The sequence below is a fragment of the Moschus berezovskii genome, chromosome 13 (assembly GCF_049115385.1).
Source record: "Moschus berezovskii isolate FMDL1 chromosome 13, NW_MosBer_1.0, whole genome shotgun sequence".
In the NCBI taxonomy this organism is placed as follows: domain Eukaryota; kingdom Metazoa; phylum Chordata; class Mammalia; order Artiodactyla; family Moschidae; genus Moschus; species Moschus berezovskii.
In genome coordinates, this window is record NC_142472.1 from 60,671,961 (window position 1) to 60,693,636 (window position 21,676).

A 21,676-nucleotide genomic window follows, 5' to 3' on the forward strand; every position below is an offset into this window, starting at 1 on the left:
CATGTAGGAAATCTGAGTGATGGTGGGACTCATATCGTTTGTTTCTTTTTCCTCAGGATTTATGGTCTCATACCCTGCATTTTGTATGAAAATAGTTGTTCTCTGCATTTTGTAAAATTTTCTAGTTGTTAGCATGGGAGGTAATTGTAGACTCTTTTAACCCCTTTAAGGTGAAAAGTGGAATTTGATATTTTTAATGTAAATGTGTTTATTGTATAAATTTCATTTTAACTGTTTCCAGTGTATATAATTTGTTTCAATATATTGGGCTAATATCATGAAACCTTAATTTTTTTTCTAATTTATCCAATATTATCTCTAAATAAGCATATATGTACACAGTCATTTGATCTTTGAATATTGACAGTTTTATTTCCTATTACACAAATCCTTACACTTTTTTATTTCTTTTTCCTTATTTTTAGTATCACCTAGTACCTCCAGTCGGAGAAGGCAATGGCAAGCCACTCCAGTACTCTTGCCTAGAAAATCCCATGGATGGAGGAGCCCGGTAGGCTGCAGTCCATGGGGTCGCTAAGGGTCGGACACGACTGAGCGACTTCACTTTCACACATTGGAGAAGGAAATGGCAACCCACTCCAGTGTTCTTGCCTGGAGAATCCCAGGGACGGAGGAGCCTGGTGGGCTTCCCTCTAAGGGGTCACACAGAGTCGGACACAACTGAAGTGACTTAGCAGCAGCAGCAGCAGTACCTCCAGTACAGTTTTCTATAGAAGTGACTAGAACAGGCATTCTTCTATTCACCTCAAATGAAAAGTTTTGAATATGTCATCATTAGTAATGATGTTTTCTATTTACTAAAGATACTTTTTATCAGATATAATAATTCTCTTGTGTTATAATTAACTGAGTTACCATCACTATGAGTGTTAAATTTTACCTCTTTTTGGAGGGGAGTAATAGAGATGACCATGTGATTTTCCTCCTTTTTCTGTTAATGTGGTCTATTATAATGACTTTTAATTTAAAAAATATTAAACAAACCTTTACTTCCTAAAAGAAATCCAAACTTTTTATGATGTTATATACAGCTGTTTTATCTTTTGAAGAGGTTGCATATGATTTTTTAAAATTTGTCTTGTTTGTTTCCTAAAATATTTGGTAGAGTTCACAAACAAAGATGTCTGATTCTAGATTTCCTTTTGAGGAAAACTTTATAAATTAAATTTTTACAGTTAACCCCAGATTTTCTATTTTTGACTTTGTGACTTTTGGTAGATTCTATTGTTATAATATAGTTCACAATATTCTGTTATTATTATTTTAATATTCATGTAGACTGTAGGAAATTCCTTCCTTTTTATTCTTAATATTTATTATGAATTTCCTTTCTGCTTTCCTTCCTTCCAAGTCTTGGCAGTGATTAATCAGTTTTATTCATATTGCCATTAAGAAATATTCACTATAGAGAAGTAACAAGAAACTGTAGGTTGAGTTTATACCTTATTTCTTTTGCTTAGTGCAATGGATCTTAAGCATCAGTATGCAACAGAGTTAGATAGGAGGCTTATTAAAACACATTGCTGAGCCAATATGTAGTTCTAATTCAAGTCTAAAGGCCTTATAGTATAAGTTCCAGTCTGAAAGCTGAGTGAATCAAAACCCCAGAAGAGTTGATGTTTCAGTTGAGTCTGAAGGCCAGCAAAGACCAACTGTCAATCAGGTAGAAGGGGTTCCCTCTTATCCGCCTTTTGTTCTATTTACATATCCAATTGGATGGATGAGGCACAGGCACGTTAGGGAGGACAATCTTTACTCAGTCTACCCATTCCAATTGTCATCTAATCCAGAAGTACTCTAACAGACCTTATCCAGAATATTATTTAATCAAACATCTGGCCACCCTGTTGTCCAGTCAAGGAGACACATAAAATTAATCATTACACTAAGTGATCTTGGTGCTGCTGAGAATATACTTCGAGAAACAGTGTTTTAAGTGATCATCCTCCAGATTGGAACATTAATTCTTGATTATCTAAGTCCTCTTCCCAGGTACTGCATGGATCTCAGTATAGCTTAACTTCATTTAGTCCAAATTTTATAACCACATTTATACATATATATGCCTATGTATGTGCATGTTAAATTTTAAATGCCTCAAGAGAATACAATTACTGTCTTATTGGTCAACATGTATTTATATTTACCCAAATGTTTATCACTTTTTTTGCTCATCATTTTTTTTGAATGTCTGACTTCTATGTGCTATCATTTTCTTTCTTCCTGAAGAATGCTCCTTTTGTTTCATTTAGTATAGGCCTGCGACTCATGAATTCTTTCGGTTTTTTTTTTTTTTTAACTAGAAATATTTGAAATTCACCTCTATATTTTTTGAAAGATATTTTGAACCAGAATAGATTCTAGATTGGCAACTATTTTCTTTTAATGCTTTGAAGATCATATTCAGTATCTTTCATTTCTTTCTGTGCTTTTTTCCTTTCTTTTTTTTAAAAGAAAGATGACTTCCATTTTAATGATGTTTCTGCAATACACTACATAAAGATTGAGAAATTGAGAACCCTTGCCCTAATGTAGGTATTTGCTCCTGGAGTAACAGAGTAGGGGCAAATATTGAAAGCTCTTTATTTTTAGCAAGTCTGTAAAGCCCCACCATTTCCCTTTTTCTTGCCTAAAAATGTTCCTCCAGGATAGTCTCTTTAAGTTATTAAACCTGAGTTCTTATTTCTCTAAAGCTGTTGACCCATATAAGAGGAGGCTAAGTTAAATTGCAGTGCTAATGGTGAGGCTATGTGTACACAAAGAGAGAGTTCAGATCATGCTGATTCCAAGTTAGGAAAGAAAGCATCCTTTGTTAAATAATTCTATATTATCCTATATTATATAGGATATTATTATTATTATCATCCTATATTATCCTGTAATTCCTCTTTATTCACTTAAAAAATAAAATAGTTTCATTTTAAATGTTAATCATATGCAGCAAATTTTTTTGTGATTAATGTTTTGTCATTTATGGTTTCCTCATATATAACAAAAATATTACTTAGCACTGTGGAAGAACTCTTATTATTGTGAAGTATTGTTTAATTCCTTACTGTACATGTCATCCATGTAGAAGAGTGTGTGCTTATTTAAGGTTGCTATATTGATTTTGTTTTGTTTCAAATATTGAGTCACATTTTGTATGAGTAAGTACAGGTGTGTTTTATTCACAGTAACAGTTATAAGAGCTATCATTTTTTACCTCTCACTGTATGTCAGGTTCTTTTTTGTGCACTTCACATGCCTTAGCTCATTAACTCTCATTGTGGTAAGTAGAGTTATCATCTTCATTTTGCAGATGTAGAAAGTTTGATGTCCTAGGGTCACTGGGTAGCATACATTGGAGTCAACCTTCCAAACAGGCATTCTTACTCTAAAGCACTTACTTCAAAGAGAGATATTTAGATATAACCAAATTATTTATTTGAGCAGAATTATTGAGCAGAATTTATTTTTTCAGCAGAATTATTTTCTTTATCCATGTTTTTATTTTTATATATCCTACTCTAGGTACTTTGAAGAATATCAGAGAGTGCTTATGTAAGGCCATGTAACTTGAAATTTAATATTCAACAATATAAATAATGATGTAATGATTGGTAAATAAAAAGTGAGTGGGCTTATGATATTGAAAATGTCTACTTTGGCAAAGCAATTCAGCTCAGTCATACTGAATTCCAGTTATTCCCTTATTTGTCCAGCTTTTCAGGGAACTCTTGAGAACAAGAATTTATTCTTTGTAACTTTCAGAGTGACTCATATAGTAGGTATTCGAAACAGTTTTTTTTTTTTTTTTTTGGTGAAAAGGAGGTTAGACAAAGAAGACATATAGCAGCTTCTTTTCTTGAAACTCCTAGAGTTATGGCCAGTATCAGTGGCTCTTGTGGGTGACAGGACCCTGGTTCCTTTTCACGGTATAATCATTCTGATTTAGCTGTGGCCTTTTGAGTAGCTTTGTGACTAATGTGAAACTCTACATTGTGCCTTCTACATGAAGCTGTTACTCTTGTGGGTTAGAATTGGACTTTTGTGACTTTTTTAAAGGTTTTAATTTAGAAGTAAAGTTTATTTGGCGTTTTATATTGAACCATATTTACTAGTCTTTATGTCTTAATTTCAACAGCATCACTGCAAAACTTGAAAGAGCTTTAGAAAAAGTTGCTCCTCTTCTTCGTGAAATTTTTGTAGACTTTGCCCCATTCTTATCTCGTACACTTCTTGGCAGTCATGGACAAGAGCTATTGATAGAAGGTATGATTTCTCTATATATTCTGATTATTTTAGTTTCCTGTAATGTATCTATTAATCATGGCATAACTTGTGTTACTAAAGGAATATTTATTGCCAAAAGAATAAGAAGACATTGCCTCCAAAAATTTTAGTAAGATATTCATGTATGCTTTCTCCTTATTTATTAAAAAACAGAGTATTTTCACAGTCAGTGCTCATAACAGAATGAAAAACTTTGAAAAATTGTTGGAAAGGGAAACTCTGGCCCTTATAATCTCAATCTGTTAGGGCTGCTATGTATTCTTTTTTAGGTTGCATGTTTGCTAAGCAATGATGTCTAAAATCTCCTAACTATAAGATTGGTATTTCTTTAAGTGACTTTGCTTAGTCACAAATAGCGTGTAATGTGTCAGTCCTTAACTGAGAAAATATGAAGAAATACTTAACTGGGAAGTGATGAAGCTGCTATCTTCTACTCAGTTAGCAGCTTAAATGAAGTGAGAAGGCAAAGAAGATAAATTAACTGTTGGGAAGATTTAATAAATGCACCTGTATTAGGAGATTTGAAAAGTATGGTTGTCTGAAGCCTTATTTCCTTAAAAAGAAGTTTTTACTTATAAATATTCGTGAGCTTCAGAAAGTGGTAATCAATATCTAGTTGATATCTTATAAGTAAATGAGGTGCTATTCCTTGGATTTAGCAGACATATAATAAGCAAATTTCATATATGTTTGCAAATATATATATATATATATATATTTGCTTTTCACTTCCTATTTACTGTAGACATTTTTCTGTACCTGTTCTATTATTGTCTTAATTGCTTGTGCACAATCTGTCTCTATTAGTAGAGACAATAATAGTTAATAACCTGAATTTAAATCCTTGTTTCACTACTTTCTTAGCTATATGACCTTTGTGAGTTACTTACCCATTTTGTAGCTTAGTTTCTTTCTGTAAGATGTAGTCAACGATAATACTTCCACATAGAGGACTTGTGAGAATTAAATTTTAAATAATGCATATAAAGCTCTTAGAATAGTGTCATATGGTTGTCTTCTTGCTCTAGACCAAGTGCTATTAGATACTTGGAAGATATTAGTAAATAACAAAGATCCCTGCCTTGTGGACCTTATATTCTATCAAAGAGAAAACACAAATAAACACTGAGCAAAATAAATAATTAAATGAGATAGCACATTAGAAGGTGGTCCATGTGCTATGTAAAATGTTAATTACTAATGCATCATAGGGAATTGGGATTATAGCAGTGTCAGGATTAGGTTGCACTTTTAAAGAAGGGTGATTAATTTTAAATTATTCAATAGAAAAAGTTACATCTCAGCAAAGAGTTAAAGGAGATAAGCCATGCAGTTTACTTGAAGAGTGTCCTAGGTCAAAAGAATGGTTAGTGCAGTGACCCTATAACACATGTTATAATAAGAAAAAAATTCAGTAAGCGTTATTGAAAAATCTCAAATGTTTCCTTGTTACCCCCAATTTTTTTTCTATTATATATGTATATATTTTCCAGAAATAATTACAAATTTACCAAAGAAAATCATAAATAGTGAACAAAGACATGCTAAACTAAACATGGAATAAAGTTTGTAATGTAGTAATGTTAGTGGTGGATCCTATACCGTTATTCAAATTAGGACACAAATTCAGCACTGTTTTTCAGTAACCAAATCAAGAAGGAATGAATTATTTGAAGTTATGAGGCTTACGTTATTGATTTCTAAATGATAATTTGTGACAATTTTAAGTTCTAAGGAATTACTATCAGATGACCTTTAACTGCTCTACATTGGTCAGTTCAGTTCAGTTCAGTTCAGTTCAGTCGCTCAGTCGTGTCTGACTCTCCGCGACCCCATAGAACCCCACATATGTAGCCAGCCTCCTTTTCCAGAATTTTCCATGGTCAGACTTCTGGTCTGTTTCTTATTTCTTGCCAGCACTGCAGAGAAGATTGGAGAAATACCGTGGTAATTAAGAGTTTTTTTTCATGGGCTTCCCTAAGTTTACCTCAAAAACTCTGAATTGAGTTGAAAGAGCATTAGGAATATTCCTATTGCATTTTTTAAAAGGTAACTATGCTAAAAGTGAAACATTAGAACAAGTTATATATTCAGAGTTCACTTTGTGTTTACTTAGAATATAGTTTTATTTCTTCACTTTCCTACATCCAATAAATTTTAATATATCCAATTTTTAAAACTATGTTGGTTTAATGTTCCTCCTATTTTGTTAAAATGATTTTTCTTAATAAAATGATGATAGCAAATGGGAGATTATTCGGTTTTGAGTTTTGTTTTGTAGATGCCATTACTTGACAAAATAGAATGTTGACCATGTGTAAAATACAGTCCTCCAAATTTCTGCTAGGCTGGACAATCAAAAAAGTCTAGAATTCTCTGATGTATTCAGAACATTTGGTATCCCTCACAATTTAGTCATAACCTTCCTTTTCAGACTCAACCTGTTTCTGTCCTTTTGCTATAGAAAACATTCCTTTAACATTCAGCAAGTCACATGTCACATCTCTTTGTTTTTGTACAACTCTTTCTTCTGCGCTGGATATTTTTATGGTTTTCTTTCCTCAAAATTATTCTCATGCATTGAGTCCTGCTTCAGATTCCTTATGCCAAATTAATGCCGTCTCGTCTGTTCTTCTCTGCTGTTTTATTTATACAATATTAATAGAATTATTTTCTATTATTATTCAGTTATTTCTATTATTTGTAAATTGGAAGTAATTTATTGGTTTTATTAACATTGCCTAGGCTAGATTCTTGTACAAAATATTGAGTATCTTTTTCTTTTGTACTTGAATAGAACATTATTTTTGTTACTAATAATGTTTAGTAGAGGTGAGTTTTGAAAATAAAATAAGGGGAGATAGATAAAATTTGTGTTCTGTGGTGAGAATTCCCAATATTGATCAATCATCCACACCCATGAGGATGGCTCCTTTATGTGCGCAAAGTCTGTTCTTGCTCTGTACCCCAGCCTATAGAAGTTACGTATCCTGTCATGTTCTCATTCTTGAACATGTACTCTTGATCATTCTTTCTTTTTCCTTCTGCTCCATTTCCCCTCTTTCCGTAGTTTGGTACATTATTTCTCTCCTCAGAGAAGAAAAACTGTCAAACTATCCTGAAGAGCAGGAGAGTTACATGATAAGAATATCTTACCTGTAGCTGTTAAATATTTCTGTTCAAAAATAATCCTTCTAATGAATAAATCTCAATGCTTTTGATTTCATCATGTGTACTGGTAGGGACAAAACTGGATATAGGTAACTGAGTATATTTTAGCATCTTATGAAAAGAGAAAGCAATTACTCCTAATTTCAAATAATCCTAAAGTATATTTGAGTTGCATCATTTTTGTTGTTTTATATTCAGTTTTTCTTAATTCACGTGTATTCCATCTAAGTTTTTCTCAGAATAATTATCAGTAATATTGTCTGTGTCCTTTAAAACACATGTCAAAATAATATCCTTTTATTTTCTTAATTGGTCTATCACTTTTATTAGTTGAACTGTGTTAAATTTATTATTGTATGATTCTAGAGTAATCAGCATTGTTCACATCTTTTAAGTTCATTTATTAACATTTGCTGTTTTTGCATAGCTTTTGATATGTGTGTGTGTGTGTCCCTCTTGGCAATAATTGAAGATTTTTTAGTATGAACTTTTAGGAGCTTGATGAACTTTCTCTAAGAAAAATAATAGCCTTTCATTTTTCAAACTAATATGTAAAAATTAGGGTAGATATGTATGCAAGTATCAAAATATACCAGCCCAAGATGACAGAACAACCTTTGATCCAAAATTGTTTTATTTATTTGGCTTAAGGAGCAATGGAGGATTCACTTCAGAGGAACCATGAGTCTTTTCTTAAAGAGTTGAGAGCTGCCTGTAAGTGTAGCTTAACCTTGAGTTAAGATTTAAGGAAGAAAGTCCAGTTGTAGTTTGAGTGCTGCTGATATTAGATCTTTGTAATTTTTATTCAGGAGGTCTTAGAACTACCATGAGTCTAGAGTTGGCATAGTAATAAAGAAGCAGTAATCGCCCAAGTTAATTAGAAGGGAAGGTGTTTCAGTGTGGGTGTGTGTGTGTGTTTGTGTGTGTTAGCCTAGTGCTCTTTACTCTGTCTTATTCCACAACAGCAGAGAGTGGCTCTGAATATCACTGTTATAGTCTGTGTTATTTATATTTGGTTGAGAACTCACAAGATCATTACATATAATTCAGTTATGATGGGGATACAGCAGTTAGTCTCATTAGCATCCAAAAACAGGAAATGAAATACAGATAGACTTGAGGCAGCCGAGAAAGGGGAACGGGGAGTCAGTAACTAGGACTACTCCCTTTACCTCTAAAGGCAGCTTCATATCCTCCTATCATTGCTTGTCTCTGTTTTTCAACTCAAATTTTTCACTTCTCTCTCAGACTAACTTCATTTTCTTAGTCATCAGGATGTGGCCCAGCATGGCACCCCATACTTGACTGTCAATGTGCCTGAATATAAACTTCTTTTACCATCTGATTACAGTAACTTCCTATCGTGAGAGAATCTGAATGGCTCAGCCTTGTAAGGTTAGGTGTCCATCCCTGTTATAGTTAAGACTAGGGTGGGTGGAAGGCAATACTGGATGTAATACACAACCCACCTTAGAAGCAGCGTTTAAGTTGAAACATCTTAGGAAGGGATACAAGGAGTGCAGGAAATGTCACTAAAGTGTCTACTATACTTTTAGTAACACTGTTAACTGTTATTTAAATTATATAATACTCAAGAATATTTATAGTTTAAATTAAGAACATCACTGAAATGTTATGAAAGGAATGAGCCTACTCAAAGAACTTATATCACCTTTGAATTATTCACTGTAACAATATGCCCACATAATTAGAAAAACTTGAGTATGTTTAATTCAAAACTTACAAATTAAAATTGTTTCAGTAGTTATTCACTTTTAAAGTTGCAATAATACAAAAAAGTACATGACAAATTTAGGGTAGATGGCAATAGGGGCTTAGTTTTTATATATCCCTGAATTCCTCCATGAGCAGAACAGTGAATAGTAAAACAATAACTACAACAACAAGTATACCTTTACATCAAAACCAGGTGACGGTGTATCCTACTGAACCCTAAAGTAGCCTGGGGGGACAATCTAGCTTATAATGAGATATACATGGTATCAGCAGATGAATTGGATAGGATTGTGGGAAGCAAGAGAACATCTAAAGAATATGGTATTGTACAACTACCAACTGGAAAACCCAGAAGGGCAATTTGAAAACAGCAGATAAAACGGGGAGATGAATCCAGGGGTTCCCTGGTATGTTTAGAAGGGGTGAGAGCATCTAAACACCATGAAAAATTAACCCAACCAGAGTTCTCTTCCAGGACAAAGACCCATTTTGAGGAGAAACTGCTATGAATAGAATCCAAATTGAGCAACAGAGAACAAAAGAGACAAAACATCCACATAAAACTGGGGAAGACAAACAGCTAGTAGATCTCAGAAAGCAGACTCATATGTTTTTAAAAAACTACACAAAAACAAACAAGAGAGATCTCTAGAATCTGAAGAGGAAAAGAAAAGCTATCTAAAAATGATCTAAAAGTTCAGATAACCCAGTTTCACAAAAAATAGTAACAAAAAGGATCAAAATACCATGTTTTAGGAGAAGAGAAATGAGAGGAAGTAGAAAATACCTCAAAGCCAGAAATACCAGAAAAAAAAGATGAAATTTTTAATAAACATTGGGAAATAATACAGGATAAGAAGTAAATGCCCTTTATATCAGAATGTAGAGAAACCCATAGATGTACTGATAGGAATTAAGAAATAACTGGAAATAAAGGGAAACATGATTTTAGAAATTTAAATTAGAATAAATAAAGAAGTAACTAAGTTCACCAGATAAGGCTATGAGAAAAATATAAGGTAAAAAGAGAAACTGTAAATATCAAAAAAAAAAAAAAATAGTGACTTAAAGAGATGAGAAAAGATGAAAGGGGCAAATGTAGAATATTCAACATTCATACGAGTCTCCAAAATAGATAAACAAAGCAAAGAACAGAAAAATACAAGATAATAGGATCAGTAATTCACAGAAACTCTTAGCATTAAAAAAATAATAATTTTAAAATATATATATTTAAAAGGCACACTGAATATCTGAGAAAATTACCTAAATGACCAACATTGAGATACATTCTAGTAAAATTAATGGACTTTAGAGAAAAAAAAAAGACAAACCACTCTGGTCATCTAGATAAAAACATAAATTAACTTAAAAGTGAAAGAAAATCAGATTTTCATACTTATAACATCTTCAAAAAGGAGTTTTTCATAGGAATTAACACAGATTCCACCTTGTTGCCTGTTTGATTAGCTGTATCACTTGACTCAACATTGACAGCCAGATTGCCTTCATATATTATAATCTAACATGACCTTAGAATATCTTTGAGTATCTGTTAAATATGTTTGAGAATTTTACTTTAAATGCATAAGATCCTGTTTTGCTTCTCTGTACTAGTTTCACAAATGAGAAGATCAGATTAAAACCCATGAAGTAACAGTCTTTAGTCACGTTTAACATTTCTTTAGTAATCCAAGTTGAATATGCATGCTAAGTTTTACAGTCCTGTCCGGCTCTTTGTAACCTTATGGGCTGTTGTCCCCAGGGTCCTCTGTCCATGGGATTCTCCTTACAAGAATACTGGAGTGGGTTGCCATGCTCTCCTCCTGGAGATCTTCCCGATCTAGCTATTAAACCCACATCTCTCATGTCTCCCGAATTGGCAGGCAGACTCTTTACCACTATCACTACCTGGTGTAATGTCCTATAAGAGCTATTGGCAGGACTTCCCTGGTGGCTTAGAAGGTAAAGAGTTTGTCTGCAATGCAAGAGACCTGGGTTCGATCTCTGGGTTGGGAAGATCTCCCGGAGAAGGGAATGTCTACCCACTCCAGTGTTCTTGCCTGGAGAATTCCTTAGACAAAAGGAGCCTGGTGGGCTACAGTCAGTGGGACCGCAGATTCAGACAGGACTGAGCAACTAACACTTACTTACTTATACGCTACTGACAGGAAGAAAGATGAAGTAGTGTAATATTTTGAAGGAAAATTCTAAAAGAGTTAGTGTGATCTTGACTTTTTCATGATAGAATCATAGGAAGTGGACTTACCCTCCCAGTGTAACTAACCTGGGAAATTCATTTGATGGATTTAATGGGTTATTATACACTAAGACAATAAAAATTGAATTAGAAATATAGAGTTGTATCTTTAAAAACTGAAGTAGGAGAAAAAGGACTAAATAAATAGGGAACAGAGCCATAGCAGCCTATGAGATAAACCAAGCAGTTTAACATACATAAAATTGGAGTCCAGGAAAAAGGAAGTTAAGATGATATGGGTGTATATGTATTTTTTTTTTTTTTTGGAAAAAATAACAGCCAAATAATTTGAAAACTACAAATCCTAAGATCCAAGAAATTCAACTAGCCTCAGTCAGGATGAACACAAAGGAAAAAACAAAAAAATCCATGGAACAACATAATTAAACTGTTCAAAACCAGGTTTCAAGAGAAAATTTCAAAAGTAGTCATCAATATTAAGCAAACCAACTTATTTAAAAATGGCTTGAGTGCACGCTTCGGCAGCACATATACTAAAATTGGAACAATACAGAGAAGATTAGCATGGCCCCTGTGCAAGGATTACATGCAAATTCGTGAAGCAGTCCATATTTTTAATTTAGAGAAGAGCTAACACCTATTCTAGTCAAACTCTTCCAGAAAATTGCTGAGGAAGGGAAACTTCCATACTCATTCTATGAGGCCACCATAATCCCCAAACCTGGTAAAGGTCCCACAAAAAAAGAGAACTACAGACCAATATCACTGATGAACATAGATGCAAAAATCCTTAACAAAATTCTAGCAATCAGAATCCAACAACACATTAAGAAGATCATACTTCATGACCAAGTGGGCTTTATCCCAGGAATGCAAGGATTCTTCAATATCCGCAAATCAATCAATGTAATACACCACATTAACAAACTGAAAAATAAAAATCGTATGATTATCTCAATAGATGCAGAGAAAGCCTTCGACAAAATTCAACATCCATTTATGATAAAAACCCTCCAGAAGGTGGGAATAGAAGGAACATACCTCAACATAATAAAAGCTATATGACAGACCCACAGCAAACATTATCCTCAATGGTGAAAAACTGAGAGTGTTTCCCCTAAAGTCAGGAACAAGACAAGGGTTCCCACTCTCACCACTACTATTCAACATAGTTCTGGAAGTTCTGGCCACAGCAGTTAGAGGAGAAAAAGACATAAAAGAAATCCAAATTGGAAAAGAAGAAGTAAAACTTTCACTGTTCACTGATGACAGGATCCTCTACACAGAAAACCCTAAAGACTCTACCAGAAAACTACTAGAGCTAATCAATGAATACAGTAAAGTTGCAGGATATAAAATCAACACACAGAAATCCCTTGCATTCCTATACACTAATAATGAGAAAATAGAGAAATTAAGGAAACTATTCCATTCATTGTTGCAACGAAAAGAATAAAATACTTAGGAATATATCTACCTAAAGAAACAAAAGACCTGTACATAGAGAACTATAAAACACTGGTGAAAGTAATCGAAGAAGACACTAATAGATGGAGAAATATACCATGTTCGTGGATTGGAAGAATAAATATTGTGAAAATGAGTATACTACCCAAAGTAATTTATACATTCAATGCAATCCCTATCAAGCTACCAATGATATTTTTCACAGAGCTAGAACAAATAATCTCACAATTTGTATGGAAAAACAAAAAACCTCGAATAGCCAAAGCAGTCTTGAGGAAGAAGAATGGAACTGGGGGAATCAACTGACCGGACTTCAGGCTCTACTACAAAACCACAGTCATCAAGACAGTATGGTACTGGCATGAAGACAGAAATATAGATCAATGGAACAAAATAGAAAGCCCAGAGATAAACCCAAGCACCTGTCGACACCTTATCTTTGACAAAGGAGGCAAGAATATAAAATGGAGAAAAGACAGTCTCTTTAACAAGTGGTGCTGGGAAAACTGGTCAGCCACTTGTAAAAGAATGAAACAAGAACCTAACACCATACACAAAAATAAACTCAAAATGGATTAAAGATCTAAATGTAAGACCGGAAACTATAAAACTCCTAGAGGAGAACGTAGGCAAAACACTCTCCGACATAAATCACAGCAGGATCCTCCATGACCCACCTCCCAGAATATTGGAAATAAAAGCAAAAATAAACAAATGGACCTAATTAAAATTAAAAGCTTCTGCAGAGCAAAGGAAACTATAAGCAAGGTGAAAAGAAAATCTTTAGAGTGGGAGAAAATAATAGCAAATGAAGCAGCCGACAAAGGATTAATCTCAAAAATATACAAGCAACTCCTGCAGCTCAATCCCAGAAAAATAAACGACCCCATAAAAAATGGGCCAAAGAACTAAACAGACATTCCTCCAAAGAAGACATAAAGATGTCTAACAAACACATGAAAAAATGCTCAACATCCCTCATAATCAGAGAAATGCAAATCAAAACCACAGTGAAATGCCATTACACACCAGTCAGAATGGCTGCTATCCAAAATTCTACATGCAATAAATGCTGGAGAGGGTATGGAGAGAAGGGAACCCTCTTAAACTATTGGTGGGAATGCAAACTAGTACAGCCACTATGGAGAACAGTGTGGAGATTCCTCAGAAAACTGGAAATAGAACTGCCATATGATCCAGCAATCGCACTCCTGGGCATACACACAGAGGAAACCAGAATTGAAAGGGACACATGTACTCCAATGTTCATCACAGCACTGTTTATAATAGGGAGGACATGGAAGCAACCTAGATGTCCATCTGCAGACGAATGGATAAGAAAGCTTTTTTACATATACACAATGGAGTATTACTCAGCCATAAAAAGAACGCATTTGAATCAGTTCTAATGAGGTGGATGAAACTAGAGCCTATTATACAGAGTGAAGTAAGCCAGAAAGAAAAACACCAGTATAGTATACTAACGCATATATATGGAATTTAGAAAGATGGAAATGATAACCATATATACGAGACAGCAGAAGAGACGCAGATGTATAGAACAGTTTTTGGGACTCTGTGGGAGAGGGTGAGGGTGGGATGATTTGGGAGAATGGTATTGAAACATGAATATTATCATATGTGAAACGAATAGCCAGTTCAGGGTCAATGCATGTTGCAGGATGCTCGGGGCTGGTGTGCAGGGATGACCCAGAGGGAGGATAAGGGGGGGAGGGAGGGGGGAGGGGGACTCAGGAAGGGGAACTCGGGGCGAATTCATGTCAATGTATGGCAAAACCAACCAATATAATATTGTGAAATAATTCAGTTCAGTTCAGTCGCTCAGTTGTGTCCGACTCTTTGCGACCCCATGAATCACAGCACGCCAGGCCTCCCTGTCCATCACCAACTCCCGGAGTTCACTCAGACTCATGTCCATCGAGTCGGTGATGCCATCCAGCCATCTCATTCTCTGTCGTCCCCTTCTCCTCCCGCCCCCAATCCTTCCCAGCATCAGAGTCTTTTCCAGTGAGTCAGCTCTTGGCATGAGGTGGCCAAAGTATTGGGGTTTCAGCTTTAGCATCAGTCCTTCCAATGAACACCCAGGATTGATCTCCTTTAGAATGGACTGGTTGGATCTCCTTACAGTCCAAGGGACTCTCAAGAGTCTTCTCCAGCACCACAGTTCAAAAGCATCAATTCTTCGGCGATCAGCTTTCTTCACAGTCCAACTCTCACATCCATACATGACCACGGGAAAAACCATAGCTTTGACTAGACAGACCTTTGTAGGGAAAGTAATGTCTCTGCTTTTTAATATGCTGTCTAGGTTGGTCATAACTTTCCTTCTAAGGAGTAAGCGTCTTTTAATTTCATGGCTGCAATCAGTATCCGCAGTGATTTTGGAGCCCCAAAAAATGAAGTCTGACACTGTTTCCACTGTTTTTCCATCTATTTCCCATGAAGTGATGGGACCAGATGCCATGATCTTTGCTGGAATCAAGATTGCTGGGAGAAATATCAATAACCTCATATATGCAGATGACACCACCCTTATGGCAGAAAGTGAAGAGGAACTGAAAAGCCTCTTGATAAAAGTGAAAGAGGAGAGTGAAAAGGTTGGCTTGAAGCTTAACATTCAGAAAACAAAGATCATGGCATCTGGTCCCATCACTTCATGGGAAATAGATGGAAAAACAGTGGCAACAGTGTCAGACTTTATTTTGGGGGGCTCCAAAATCACTGTGAAATAATTAGCCTCCAATTAAAAAAATTTTTTTAAAAATAAAAATGGCTTGAACAGACACTTGAGGAAAGATCACATTAGGATGTGAAATAAGCTCATAAAAAGATGGCCAATCTTATCAGAAAATAAATGCAAATTAAAACCAGGATGGCTGAGCACTACAAACATATAGAAGAATGACTAAAGTAAAAAAAATAAAATAATTCAGAATGCTGGGGAGAAGTTGAAACAACTGGCACTCTCATCCATGGCTTTGAGACTGCAAGACGGCAGTCACTGAGGAAGACAGTTTGGGAGAATTACTGAGTTAAACATTCAGTTATATGACCCTGTGGTCCCATTCCTTGAAATTAAAGAAATGAAAACTTGCTTTCATGCAAAAACCTTTACATGATTATTCATGTAATAGGCAAAACTGGAGAAAAAGCTTTTCAGTGAGTTGTTTTTTTTTTTTTAAAAAAAGACTGTGGTAGATTCAGACAGCAGAAGAAAGTGACAAACTGTTGGTAAACCTTACTGCTTGGTTGATTGGCATTATTGTGTGAAAGAAATGCTCGTCTCGGGGGTTCTGTATGTTATGTTTCCTTTTTATTTTTTGGACATTCTCAAAACAGATCAGTGTTGACCAGGGTTTATAGGTGGGAAAGGGTGTCATTGTAAAGGAATATTACAAGGGATTCTTTGGGATGATGGTGATACATGGATCAATATATATGTTATATCTCACAGAAAGTTACACACAAAGTAAAAAGTCAAATTTAACCTATAATTAAAATTAACATTTTGAGATCACTGTCAGGAAAAACCATGATTTCAAAATAAAATTATCATCAACCTTTAGTCAGAAATTATGCAAATCAGAAAATAATGGAACATCTTTTAAGTTTTGATAGACTTCCAACCTGAAATTCTTTGTCCAGTGACAATACTCTTCAAAAATGAAGGGAAAATAAAGATTTTTACAGACAGTTAAAGATAATGAAATTCATTGCCAGCACAGCAGTGAATACATTTGTGAAACATGGTTGGAGACTAGATACACACAAAGGCAAGTGCAGGAAATAGTTAATATATGGATATATGTGAAATATATATGTTAACAAATATTTTTCCATCATAGGTAATTTCTCACAAGAAAACAATATCCTCTAAAAGGAGAAATTATACTCTCATCATAAGTAAAAAGTTTCAAACTGCTAAGTTGTGTATTTCAATATAGGAATCTCATTTTAGCTGATGAAGATGATTAAAGTAAAGAAGACATGATTTGTCAAGGAGAATGGTTTTACTGAAGCCCTCAAACTAGTATTATTTTTTCATTCACTAGAATTTTTATGACTCTCACCATATACTCATTGCCTAGCTAAACTGGAACTGTATTCCAACAACCTAGTATAAAGTTCAGAGAAGGCAGTGGCCATCCACTCCAGTACTCTTGCCTGGAAAATCCCATGGGCAGAGGAGCCCGGTAGGCTACAGTCTATGGGGTTGCAAAGAGTTGGACATGACTGAGCTACTTCACTTTCACTTTTCACTTTGATGCATTGGAGAAGGAAATGGCAACCCACTCCAGTGTTCTTGCCTGGAGTATCCCAGGGATGGCGGCGCCTGGTCGGCTGCCGTCTGTGGGGTTGCACAGAGTCAGACACGACTGAAGCGACTTAGCAGCAGCAGTATAACGTTAAGGACTGATGAAAATTCAGAGAAACCTTATTTACCAAAAGGATTTACTGAATATGATACATATAGTATATCAAATATAGTGGTATGTGTAAGATACTACATGAAGTATTCTGTAGTATATTGTAGGGATACAGTCAGAGATCATATTATTTCCTAGTCTCCCAGGAGAGAAATTAGGAGTAAAAGCATATTGAAATGCATCTTTTCCACAGAGACAGGAGATATGAAAGTAACATACAAATCAAGAGTAGACCTTGAAAGTAAGGGAAAGGAAAGTGAAGTTGCTCAGTCATGTCCAACTCTTTGCGACCCCATGGACTGTAGCTCCCCAGGCTTCTTGGTCCATGGGATTTTCCAGGCATGAATACTAGAGTGGGTTGCTATTTCCTTCTCCAGGGGATCTTCCCGACCCAGGGATCGAACCCAGGTCTCCCACATTTTAGGCAGACGCTTTACCTTCTAGCTACCATGGAAGTATACCTTGAAATAGAGTATTATTTACCAAATAATATAGCTTGAATTTAAACATGGGGAATTTTTTTTTTTAATGTGGAGAAGGACATTTTGGGGGAGAAAAACAGGAAGTTTTAAGGTAAAAGATAGCTGCAAACTGTTGTAGGTCAAAGGATACTAATAAGATATAACAGCTAAATGTTTAGTGCAGGAGATAGTGGAGGACAGAAGAGCATGGCGGGCTACAGTCCAAGGGGTCACAATGAGTTGGATGTGACTGAGTGTGTGCGTATACACACACACACACACACACGAAATGGATCATATTCCTTGATATGGGGTGCTTCCCAGGTAGCATAGTGGTAAAGAATCTGCCTGCCAGTGCAGGAGACTCAAAAGAGATGGATTCAGTCCTTGGCTTGGGAAGATCCCCTGGAGGAGGAAATGACAACCCAGTCCAGTATTCGTGCCTGGAAAATTCCATGGACAGAGGAGCCTGGTGGGCCACAGTTCATGGGGTTTCAAAGAGTTGGAAGTGACTGAGCACTACAACAATAACCTTAATATGGTGTTTGGAAAGTATTTTTGTTTCAAGAAATAATAGATTGTAGCTACCTATATCGTATATTCCATAATAATATAATTTAAAAAGAAAATAGCTTTGTCTTTTGTTCTAATAAAATTATTCATACAAATTTTCATGCAAAACAGAACGTTTTAAAAGAGAAAAAGCAAATATTTAAAACACTCATGCAGGCATCAGCTTGGATTATCTTGGCATATCAGTACATATGGATGCTCTAAATCAATTAACAATTAGAAGAAATGGTCTATATATTCCATGACACATGTAACGTCAAACAACAAGTCTGTTTTTGGAGGCTACACATGTAGTTTTTACTGAGCCATGAAAATAATTTGTTTTTATATTGTGAATATTTCCTACATACTGAGTTAGATACAGCATTTATATCTATGGTAAACCACGTGGAACCCTCCATAAACTAAGCTTGAAATCACTATAGGCTTTCATCATTTTGTCCTTCCTCTGATGTTTATGCACATTGAAGAAATAATTGAAAAAGAAAAAGTAAATTAGAAAATTTAAAAGAGGAAATATACTGCTGAGCACTTAGACAGTGGTTATATTTTTCAGCCACTTTATATTTTTATTATGGACATAATATAGTTATACTATGTAATTAGTTTACACTGTTTTTCCTGTGTTTATTTAGTAGCTTGATGGCTTTCTGTATCCTTCAGTTGCTCTAAGGTAAATCTACCTCTTTTTTAAATTGAATTCTGATTGTTTTGGATTATGAAATATGTTATAAATATTCTTTTAAATTTATGATATTATATTATTAAAAGCTTGAGAATATTATTTTTTCCTTCTGTTTTAATAGGTTCATGGAAAGCTTTCACTAGCTTCTGTAGCCCAAGGTATCAGGGAGGATGATGGGAAACACCTGTATGTAAAATTCAGTTAATTATGGACAAAATTCCTACAGAATAGCAATTGACTGTCATTGTAAATTATGGAATAGCAGCATCTGGCAATGGGACTAGTGTATTTCCCATATATAAGTATACTGCATGCCAGTTGCTAGAGGGATTGATCCAGGTAATGAAACAGGCTAATTTGTTTATTTATATTTATGTATATATTTATATATTATAAATATATATATTTATATAAATTATTTAATTATATAAATAACTCGATTATTTATATAATCCTTTAATTTCAGTTAATTATAAGGCCAAAAAATAAAAAACCTCATATACATTTCAGTAATTGTATGTGTGTGTTTGTGTGTGTGTATATATATATATATATATCAGATAAATTAATTTTTCCCATGGTGATTTATATGTTTTACACATTACGGCTAGGGAATTCAATTAAATCAATGTATTTTTGACTTTTAAAGGATATGAGGGCTTCAGAAAAGTCTTTCCATATTTGAATTATTTTGTAATCATGGAATGCTCTCCATTTACCTGTATTTGCCTGGCTCACCCTTCTAAATTCTTGTATCATAAACTTTTTGCCTTTTCATACTGTCCATGGGGATCTTGTGGTAAGAATACTAGAGTGGTTTGCCATTCCCTCCTCCAGTGGACCATGTTTTGTCAGAACTCTCCGTTGAGACTTGCTCATCTTGGGTGGCCCTGCACAGCATGACTCATAGCTTCATTGAGTTAAGCAAGCCCCTTCACCATGACAAGGCTGTTATTCATTTCACATGCTAGTAAGGTTATGCTCAAAGTTCTTCAAGCTAGGCTTAACCAGTTTGTGAACTGAGAACTTCAGATGTACAAGCTGGATTTAGAAAATGCAAAGGAACCGGAGATCAAATTGCCAACATTCTTGGGATCAGAGAGAAAGCAAGGGAGCTCCAGAAAAACACCTACTTCTACTTCATTGACTGTGTGAAAGCCTTTGACTATGTGCATCACAACAAAGTTCAAATTTCTTAAAGAGATGGGAACACCAGACCACCTTACCTGTCTCCTGAGAAACGTGTGTGGATCAAGAAGCGACAGTTAGAACCTTACATGAAACAACTGACTGGTTCAAAATTGGGAAAGGACTACTCAAGGCTGTGTATTGTGACCGTGTTTATTTAACTTATATGCAGAGTGTGCGTGCCTGGTAAGTCACTTCAGTCATGTCCAACTCTGTGTGATCCTATGGACCATGACCTGCCAGGCTCCTCTGTCCATGGGATTCTTCAGGCAAGAATACTGGATTGCGTTGCCTTGCCTTCCTCCAGGGGCTCTTCCCAACCCAGGGATCAAACCCACGTCTCTTAAGACTCTCGCATTAGCAGACGAGTTATTTACCACTAGCACTACCTGGGGAGCCCATATGCAGAGTATATCATGTGAAATGCTGGGCTGGATGAATCACAAGCAGGAATCAAGATCACCAGGAGAAATATCAACAACATTAGGTATGCAGATAATACCACTATAAATGCAGGAAGTGAAGAGGAAATAAAGAGCCTCTTAATGAGGGTGAAAGAATAGAGTGAAAAAGCTTACTTAAAACTCAGCATTCACAAAACTAAGATCATAGTATCCAATCCTATCACTTCATTGCAGATGGAAGGGGAAAAATTGGAAGCAGTGACAGATTTTATTTTCTTGGACTTCATAGCTCAGTCAGTAAAGAATCTGTCTGCAATGGCAGGCTACCCAGGTTCCACTCCTGGATGGGGAAGATCCCCTGAAGGAGAAAATGGCAACCCACTCCAGTATTCTTGCCTAGAAAATCCCATGGACAGAGGAGCCTGGCAGGCTACAGTCCATGGGGTCGCAAGAGTCAGACACGACTTAGTGACTACACCACCACCACCAAAATCACTGCAGATGGTGACTGCAGCCATAAAATTAAAAAACGCTTGCTCCTTGGAAGAAGAGCTATGACAGACCTAGACAGCATATTAAGAAGAAAAGACATGAAATACCGACAGAGATCTGTATAGTTAAAGCTGAGGTTTTTCCAGTAATCACATACGAATGTTAGAGTTGGACCATAAAGAAGGCTGAGTGCCGAAGAATTATTGTAGTAAAAAAAAAAGTTTCAAAATCACTAATCTGTTGTTTACCAGCAAAGAACTTTAGTATCAGTAAAGGCAGATATCTTAGCTTGAGAGTATGTAGCTATTTAGTTTGTATTCTAAAGCCATGTCTTCAGATTTTCAATTTAGATCTTCTTTGAGTTAATTAAAAACTAGATCCAGATTAAAGAATTCTATAATAATTATAAAATTGCCTAGTTCTGAGAGCTCAGGATAAGTTTTAATATTAACAAACCAATTAGTTCTTACTAACATTCGAATAATTAAAAATATCTACCTACATTGTATTTTAAACACCACTACAACTAAAGA

The 21,676-nt window shown here is 35.2% G+C and overlaps 1 protein-coding gene and 1 non-coding gene across 3 annotated transcripts in view; both read left to right on the plus strand.

Annotated features, from left to right (window-relative positions):
- NBEA (neurobeachin) overlaps positions 1 to 21,676 on the plus strand; it is a 671,823-nt gene that overhangs the window by 256,848 nt on the left and 393,299 nt on the right. For both annotated transcript variants that reach the window (XM_088842722.1, XM_088842723.1), the window contains exon 34: positions 4,148 to 4,275. In XM_088842722.1, the coding sequence (XP_088698848.1) occupies positions 4,148 to 4,275 (128 nt within the window). The remainder of the gene's footprint in view (positions 1 to 4,147; positions 4,276 to 21,676) is intronic.
- Positions 11,935 to 12,041, plus strand: LOC129556655 (U6 spliceosomal RNA). The gene has a single exon (XR_008686060.1). It is a non-coding gene; the product is annotated as a U6 spliceosomal RNA (small nuclear RNA).